This window comes from Otolemur garnettii, unplaced genomic scaffold, assembly GCF_000181295.1.
Source record: "Otolemur garnettii isolate 467f Iridium unplaced genomic scaffold, OtoGar3 scaffold00074, whole genome shotgun sequence".
Classification (NCBI taxonomy): Eukaryota; Metazoa; Chordata; class Mammalia; order Primates; family Galagidae; genus Otolemur; species Otolemur garnettii.
Genome location: NW_003852469.1, coordinates 5,295,982 through 5,305,493, shown reverse-complemented (window position 1 = coordinate 5,305,493; position 9,512 = coordinate 5,295,982). Strand labels below are relative to the sequence as shown.

The 9,512-nt window shown below is 39.2% G+C and overlaps 1 protein-coding gene across 1 annotated transcript in view; it reads left to right on the top strand.

The window, feature by feature from the left end:
- Positions 1 to 7,457: 7,457 nt before the first annotated feature.
- ADAM28 (ADAM metallopeptidase domain 28) overlaps positions 7,458 to 9,512 on the top strand; it is a 66,839-nt gene continuing 64,784 nt past the window's right edge. The window contains exon 1 of the mRNA XM_023515546.1: positions 7,458 to 7,503. Within this exon, the coding sequence (XP_023371314.1) occupies positions 7,458 to 7,503 (46 nt within the window). The remainder of the gene's footprint in view (positions 7,504 to 9,512) is intronic.

Genomic DNA, 9,512 nt, shown 5'->3' with positions numbered 1-9,512 from the left:
TCAGATTCTTAAGCTGCCTTGGATAAGCGGGCAAACCAGAACCTGCAGAACAGAAAAAACCTTCTGCATGGAACTCTGATTGCACTGTTGTTCACCCAAGCAGGTTGGGTTAATAGCCCTCGGTGCAGGGGAACAATTCTAAGGTTACGTGTGTGATAAATCATGTCTCATCACATCTCACGGTGGGTGGCTTCCGAAGCTGCAAGAAAAACAGAACTGTTAAGCTTAATTCCTATAACAAATTAAGTGCTTGTAAGAATAAATCACCCCCTTGCTCCGTCTATTGAACTTTAACTTTATAGAAATGAGGTTTAGAATACATGGTTGCTTAAGATACAATGTAGTTTTTTTTAAGTAGCTATTTTAGTTTTTTAGATTTGGTGTTTCCATTTAAGGTTAGAATCAGAATAGAGAATGTTAATTATAGATTATTGATTAATGTGGTGTACGTGATTTACTAATTATAAAAGGTTTTTGGAAATAAAGGTGATTGCTGCTTGCCATCCCATGAGCAGTAGTTTGTTTCAAGCTTTCATACTATTTTAGGCACAGACTTACACCTGGAGCAAGGTTCTCTCCGTTCTCTTACAGAACCTTCCACCAACAATTGGCGCATCAAGCAGGGTGGAACGGAGAAAAGGACTTTGTGACTCCAGGGTCGGGACGGCCGTAGCTCTAACCCAGGACGTCATGGATCTCCTTGCCAGAGCTTCTTGAGGTAAGATACGGGAACCCTAAAACCAGACGGTATGGTGCCACGCGGTAAGTATGTGGGACGTCTGGCATTTGCTTGAAACATGGGGAATAATATCAGTCTGCATCAGGTAACTACATTAGAGGATCAGTATGTAGCTCTGTTAAAAAATCTTTTGGCTTCTATGTGAGTCACTGTTCCAAACCGCACCTTGAGAGAACTATTCAGAGTGGTCATTAATCTCTGTCAATGGTTCTCTCCAGAAAAGAAGGTTGGATTAACCCTTGGAGTTTGGAAACGTGTTGGGAGAGCTCTTAAGCCCGCACACCAGAAAGGGGACTTCATTAATAAGGAAGTTTGGCGTGCCTATCATTTGATTTGTGCGGCTTTGGAACCATTTTCCCCATGTTCTGACACCTCCACTTCTGAGGGAGAAGTGTTTCCTCCACAACCGTCTCTATTAATCCCAATGGAGGGAGGAGAAGGTGCAGAAGGGCCGCTAATATCAACTGAACCTGTATATAAAAGGGTTCATTCTTCCTCTAAAAAAGAAGAGGAACCCATTAACCCCGCCAGACAATTATCTAATGAAGATTTGCGCAGGGTTGATCCTCTAAGTGTAGATTCAGAGTCAGAAGTAGCTTCTCAGACTGAAGATAAATTAAATTCCCTTAGATGGTAGAAGAAGGTTTACAGACAATGAATAAAAATTTTCAAACTATAAGTCAAAGAAGGACTGAAATAGAGAAAAAGGGAGCAGAAATATTGCCATCACATGCCAATTCTCGAGCAGGTTCTGCTGGAGCTGCAGCTCCTCCGTACAAGCCCTGGTCTCCTACAGCCCCTCCTCCTGATGGGCTGTGGAAAGATGAGCGGTGTCATCCCAACGCCCAGCCAGGAATCTATCCAATCTGAAATACACCTGGAAATTCTAAATTCATGCCCAAATACCATTTTCCTCTAGAAATTTCAGAAGTAGAAATTCTTAATGAGTCCCCCATTACTATTACTGAAATTCCTGATACGGCAGCCGCTTCTGCTGCGGCTCTAGCCACTTTTCCAGTTTTGAAAGACTTTAGACCTGATGGGAGCCAAGGACCGGCAACCCATATTCAAATTGAGTTCAAGTTTCTTAAAAACATGAAGGAGGCTGTTCATGACTATGGCCCTTCTTCTCCATATGCACTTGGTATTTTATCTGCATTTTGTGCAGACCACCATTTTTTACCTATTGATTGGGAAACTCTAGCTGAAACAACTTTGAGTCCTGGCCAGTTTTTACAATTTAAATCATGGTGGGCAGAGGAAGCCAAAGCTCAGGCTCCTAGAACGGGGGCTTCAGTTAATCAGTTAACAGGTTCTGGACAGCACGAAACAGTGCGTGCTCAATTGGCTTTGTCTCAGGACATTTTAATTCAAGTAAAAGACGTTTGTCTACGCTCCTGGCAGAAATTGGATGGAATAGATGGTGTTAAGCCATTTTGCACAAAGATAACGCAAGGTAATAGTGAGCTGTTTTCTGAGTTTGTTGCTAGATTACAAATGGCAATTGAAAGATCTGCTCCTGGCCCTGAGGCACCACGTATGCTCCTCATGCAGTTGGCTTTTAAAAATGCAAACGCAGATTGCAAACAAGCCCTGGCAGGAGTTAAAAAACCAGGAAAATGTGACCATAGAACAATACCTGTGGGCATGCAGGGAGGTCGGTTCTGGGACCTTCCAGGCTAATTTGCAAGCAACTGCTAATGCTAAAGCGATTGCATCAGCCTCACAGGTAGCTAAAGATAAACCAAAGTGCTATAATTGTGGTAAACTGGGGCATACAAGGAAAGAATGTCATAAAAACAATACCAGTGGCAATAATAGTAACATCAAGGAGGAAACTAACACTCAACCCTCTGGAATTTGCCGCAGTTGTGGAAAAGGCAGACATTGGACCAATGAGTGTAGATCCCTTAGGGACAAAGATGGAAATATTTTGCCTCTTAAAACTGAACAACCATCGGGAAACAGGTCAGTGGGCCCAGCTCGGGGCCCAGGCAATACAAATACGAGCCACCCAGTCAGCAGTGGGTCTGAGCATGCTCAGAAGAATCAGGAGCAAGCACAGTAAATTCATTGGCTGATAAATTAAATTCTCAAACACTAAGTTCTCAGCCTGTAACTCAGTTACACGTTCAAGATTTATTTCATGCCACTCAAGCAAGTGCTGCTCTTGATCTTCCTTTATTATTGGATACTGAAATTACTCCATATACTTCTCCCGAAAAACTCCCTACTGGAATCTATGGTCCAATTCCAACAGGAACTATAGGATTAATTTTAGGAAGAAGCAGTCTAACAATGGACGGCCTTAATGTACATCCAGGAATAATAGATTCAGATTATGATGGGGAAATTCTCATAATGGCCTCTTCTACTAAGTTATTTAAATTACAAAAGTAATACCACTACTTAAGAAATGCAGAAATAGAAGAGGCAAAAACAAAGTAGCACTTAGAATATTTTGGATTTTTTTCTATTTTTGGTTTTATTCTTCAAAATAAGATTTTGAAGTTTTCATTTAGCTTTGGTCATTCTGTATATATAACTTTATTACCTTATTTTTGCCTAATAGTCTAAAATAAAGAGTTCCTATAATATAATCATTCATTGTAAAGGTAATTTTATACTGTGATTTAATATTTTTTTGAGAAGATGTGGTACAGTACTTGCCTATCTATCTTCTTATTTTGGGCTATTTGGTTTTGGTTTTATCCTTTAGTAACAATGTAGCTATCATCTTGACAAAAACCCATTCTAGATTTCAGGCAATTTTTTTTATGGTGGACTGAATGCTTTTTTTGAGATTTTTTAAAAAAATGTCATATTAATATATGGGCACCTATGATAAGGTAGTTTGATTAGAATGATTCTTAGTGGTTGACAATTTGTTTAATATAAAAGAAAATAGTTAAAAATCTTGACCCTGGAGGCCATGTACAGTGGCTTATGCTTGTAATCTTTATACCCTGGAGGCTGAGGCAGGTGGATTGCCTGAGCTCAGGATTTCCAGACCAGCCTGAGCAAACGTGGGATCCTGACTTTACTAAAAATAGAAAAAAAAGCTAGGTATTGTAGCAGGTACTTGTAGTCCCAGCTACTCAGGAGGCTAAGGTAGAAGGATCACTTTAGCCCAAGAGTTTGAGGTTGCTTCTGGGAGCTATGATGATACCACAGTACTCTACCCAGGGCAACAGAGTGAGACTCTATCTAAAAAAAAAAAAAAAAATCTTGACTTTGATACTGACCAGATTGTCCTCTCTTGGAGGTTACTATCCAACTCTAAGTTTGCATTTTATTTTTCTGTTACCCTAACACAGTGAAGGAAGTGATCAGATAAACGTTCAATACATATACAATATGTTTATAGAACAGATAGAAGGAGTATGTTAACCATTTTGAAGCCTGAGTTCCTTAAACCCCATAACACAGCCCATGAAAGCATCACTAGAGTGTTCACTCAGGGCCGCTTCTGTGCAACTCATTCCTGGTACTGGGAGGACAAAGATGGTGCCTCATTTCTCAATGACTGTATAATTTGTTTGGGGGATTGAAGGAATGGTACTTCTGTCCATCCCAGAAATAACTGTAAGAGCATAGCCATTTAGATAATAATGTTTTAATTGAATAAAAGCATATATTGAAGAGCCCACACTCAGTGGCCCCCAAGTGTATCACGTGTGTTCGGAAAAACTCTGTTGTCTTTGGCATTTCAGTGATACTTCCATCTCAGGGTTGTGATGAAGACTGAGATGTGCTGGTGTGAATCAACCGGCACATTCTCATCACCCTGTGAGCTTTTGTTCCCTTCTCCGTTCACCCCTGGCCCAGACCTTGCGTTCTCTGGACCTGAGGCAGGAGCTTGGTAGGTGGTAAGGGCATCATCTTCCCTCCTATTTCGACCTTCAATCCAAACTCTATTTGCTTTTCTTCCCACATGACATTCTTTGAAATAATCAAAATGGGCAGCAGAAAGAAGAGTAAGAATCCTAGGCAGAAAAGAGAGTCTGTAAGGTTGGTTAGAGGAAGGATAAAATCGTTCACATATACAGTTCTACCTTGCCTTAGTTAGGGCACCTGGGAATCAAGAGGATGTGGTCCTAGGGAGGAAACAGAGTCACAGTGAGATCCTTCTGGTGCTTTAATTATAGCCCATCTTGGGCAGAGTTCAAGATACGGTCTCTCATTCATGTAAGATGATGTCTTTAATTACCACTGCTAATATTTTAAGCTCTTGAATAAAATTAATACCCAGAGAATGATACATAGCAATTTTATTTATGTTATCTATTATTTTTTGAAATAGATCTTCATTTTGAGTTCCAAAACCATGTTTTGAATTAATAACTGGATATTCTGCCTAATATATAACATGTTCCAAATTAAACATATATATAATAACATTATATATTTTTAATATATGACATATTAATAAATATATATTTTATATAATTAATATATTTTTTTACATATTATATCTCATATAATAACATATATAATATGTAATATCTATAAATAATATATATTTATATATTATAATATATATAACATATGATATATAAATTATATATATTTTTTTAATCTTAACTGGTCCACTTTGTGAATCCCCTTTCTCAGGGGATAATTACCTACTAAAATCCTCACACAAGAATCAGGGACGTCAAAGCATTACCAAATGTCATCTCTACTTCCTAAATACTTTGCAGGCTGAGCCCTGGCCTCCATTTTTCACTGTTACCATACCGACCCATGGTCTCTTAGATAATGGGTTTTAGTAGCCTCTGAATTGGTCTTTCTTTCCCCTTTCATTCCTGATCTTTTTCTGACTCTATTACTTTCTTTACTGAGTGAATAATCTTTTAAAAACATGAAACAACTTGCATTGTTTTCTCCTGCTTGTTCCTCAGTAGCTTCAACAACATAGATCTGGCTTTGTTCTTCCGTTTATCAAGAGTGCTTCAGCCCGAACTGTTTGCATCTTCTGTTCCCTGTACCTAAAGTGCTGTTCCCTCACTTTTTTCCATGGTTAAGTTCTCATTCATGACAGTCAGCGGCCAACATGTAATTTGTAAATATTTTTTTGTAAATATTTTATAAAATTTTGTAATGAAGAGTTAGTAAATAAAGGTGTATTTAGCCAAAATTTTCCATTTTCCTATGTATAGTGACTTTAAGGGTGACTGTTGGGACACCCTATCGGTGCTAATAAATGTATACTGAATTAGTGGAGAGGAAAAAAAGGAATGAAAAGTGGAAGCATCCTTTCTGTTCCCTGGAGAAGGAACAGACCATGGGTTAGAAGAGGCAAGAAATCTGAGAGACACCTGACCCTGATGTCTGAAATCTCAATCACTACATTCACAAGTTCCCTTGTGACTATTAGCTAATGCCTTTATGATCACTTAGAAGCATCTTCTTTCATTGAAATCACTCTAATAGGAGAATTTGCTTTGGAATCGATAAGATAATGCCTAATGTTAGTGGAAATGTGTTTTGTAATAATAACTTGTCCTCAGTGGCAACTCTTTTCCATAGGATTTTCACAGTTATTTCTATTCCATAGGCATCTTCTCAGTAGAACTAAGCCTGAGAATACAAGGCAGCTAAGTATTGTGGAAGCATTAGTGTTCATGAGCAGAGCTCAGACAAGACTGAGTTCAAATTCCACTCTGCAATTTATAGGAACTTTATCTGCTTAATCTTCCCAATCTGTACAATGAGGAAATCTGAGCCTTAACTTGCTAAATCTTTTTAAGCACCAATGTTTTTGCCTACAAAATGAGGGTGACATGGTATTTCTAATAGAAATCTTACAAATACTAGTAAACTTGGAAGTATATGTACGATGAATTTAGGAGAGTCCTGGAAACTTAGTAGGCAGCTCATTTAATACCAGGTATGTTATTGATTATACAGTATGATTTCTGGACATTTGTAATTTAGCCTCTCTACCACCAGTATTGAGTCTGGCAATTTCTCTGGAAATTTTATCCTTTGGGTTTTGAAGATTTTCTCATGTTTGTCAATTACAATACAAATATACCACCTTCCACCCTTCCCAGGCATCAGAAAAACCTTGTGCTTTTCTTGTCACTTGTTCTTATTTCAAGATAGTTTGAGCTCCCTGAGTTCACCTTTGTGTAAGAATGAAACATGAGAAGATTGGGGAGAATTTTAGTATGTAAAATTCTCTAATTCTAGAGACAGTAGAATTAGAGAATTTTACATTCTAATTGGACAGAATTAGAAATTGCTCCACAGAACCACATTATGTATGTAAGGGAAGAATCACATTCTTCATAACTTTTTGCTGGCATAGCAAAAAATTTATATCTACATAAAACATACATATATTTAAATATCATGTATATGATAAATAACTGGCACTTTTTCAAGATTCATCAAAGCAATGACCTCCTTGTAGCTTCCCAGGCTATGGTAATAGACAGGAGATGTGCTACTTCAGAGTGGGAAGTATGGAGAAGCAGAGAAAAACAAGGAATCTGAGAGCCAGGAGGCAGCCAGGACTTCCTTCTCCTGTGCCATTGTTGTAGGACCACAGCTTCGAGGTTGTGCAACACCTTTGGTAAACACTTCCTGAAGCGGAGACAAGAATGAACCAGGGAGTTTTGTTCTGTCTCACTTGAAAGGTCTCAGGGACAGACCCAGCAGCCCAGTTGGAGCAAAGCGGGCAAGAGCTGTGTTCCTGGAACCGCCCAGCATGGTGCCAGGGCTTCTTCTCATGGTCACTCTCCTCCTCTCTCCAGGTCCAGGTCGGTGTTCAACCCTTTTCCAGGTTCTGTTAGATACACCGGTGAACTTCCTGCTTTTCATTTTCTTCTGATAATTTTATTGTATGACATGTTTTAATTGTTTTTTTTGTTTTGTTTTGTTTTGTTTTCTCAACCACTTTTACCAACCAGTTGGGCTGGTTTCTGTAAACGTGGGGGCTGTGGAAATGTAAAGACTCAGTGTTAAAGAGGCAGTAGGAGGCATTGAACTAATGTTTATGTGTCTGATGTGAGAATTTAGAAATAAAAGGGAAAATTTCATATAGCATCAGTGAATGTGTTTGGAGTCAAAAAGTGAAACTCATTAAAACCCACTGCACTGTTTTTAGAGTGGTGATGACAGGGCATATTTGACTGGTTATTGCTGTATAGAAGGCTTTGGAAAATACCTATTATTATCAGGGTTAATTTGACTCCTTTTGTTCCTCTTGGGTACTTTTTTTTTTTTTTGACACAGAGTCTCCCTATGTCGCCCTTGGTAGAGTGCTGTGATGTCACAGCTCACAGCAACCTTAAACTCTTGGGCTTAAATGATTCTCTTGACCCAGGCTCCCAAGCAGCTGAGACTACAGACACTCACTACAATGCCCAGCTATTTTTTGTGTGCAATTGTCATTGTCGTTTAGCAAGCCTGGGCTGGGCTGGAACCGCAAACCTCCATGTATGTGGCTGGAGCCCTACTCACTGAGATATGGGTGCCGAGCCTTGGGTACATATTTTTATATCTAATCCTTTCATTGCTAATGATAATAAATGTGAGTAACTGAAATGAAACAGTTGACCGATTCTTTTTTTTTACTGGTAATATACTGTGATATTACTTGACAAAACAACATTGCTGTTAAGCTTAAATTGATAAGCTGTTTCTGGTTTGCTGGCCTTATCAAGAGTTTAAAAGTAGAAAAACATACCACTTCCTAATGACAAATTATGTCTAGCATGCCTCTGCATTTCCGGTAAATTCTCTAATTAGATTTTGCTTCAGTTAGATGGGTAACAGATTTCTTCAGATTATTTCCATTTCCAGAGCTATTGAAGTCAGTACATTAGCCTTCAGGCCTTTGCTTTGGTCTTAGACTTGGGGATATGAATAGATTATCAAAAGAGGTAAAAGGTGAGAGAGAGAAGGATCCTCCCCTTCCAAGTGCCTGCTTAGTACTTTGTCACTAAAATCGGTTTTCCTACCTTTGATTTGTTCCTGATTTGTTTTCTAATGTCATAAAATTTTTACTCACTATCTTCGCATATAGCACTGATGCACTCATGCCAGGCATGTAAGTTATTGATGTGGAATTCTTACTTTTTGAGTCAAACTAGGAGTCTTCCCCTCTTACATTCTCCAAAAGTACTATCCCCAACAACACTTTGGGATCCTTTTCTTAGCCAAAGCATAAGAACTGCTTTCGTACCAGCTTGTTGAAGAGCATGAAGGTCAGGCCGGACCCATTCACAGACTTGGCTGACAGGGGAGTCCGTGCACATTACAGCCCATTCAGTGAAATGGGACACCCCATCTGAGTGCATTTACAACATGGCACCAAGAGACATCGTGTTCCTTAGCAGTCATGCCTAAAAGTGAAACGGGGCCCCTCCCTTACCTTCCAAACTTACATTTTCAATGGTGTCTCCTTGGCCATTGAAATACCCCTGTTATGATTCTCATTTGGGTTTATTTTCCAGCCGCAGTGTAAGAAGGAAAGCAATTTTCATTCCCCATCTCTCCCCATTTCATTCTCTACTCCCATCATCAAAGGAATACGTGTGAGCCTCTCTGATGACCTTCGCCCACTTCCCAGACCCCTGAAATGCAACAATAAGACATAAAACAAGGTCACTATTTGTAATGAGCTTCACAATCCCCTGAGCAAATGGTTTATGGGATTCCATGCTAGGAAAAGAAAAAAATAAACGTTTAAAAGAATGTGACGGGTGTTTGGGGGTGAGGATGCGAGTGAATGCGCTGACTAAGGAGAAAGGTCTATGGC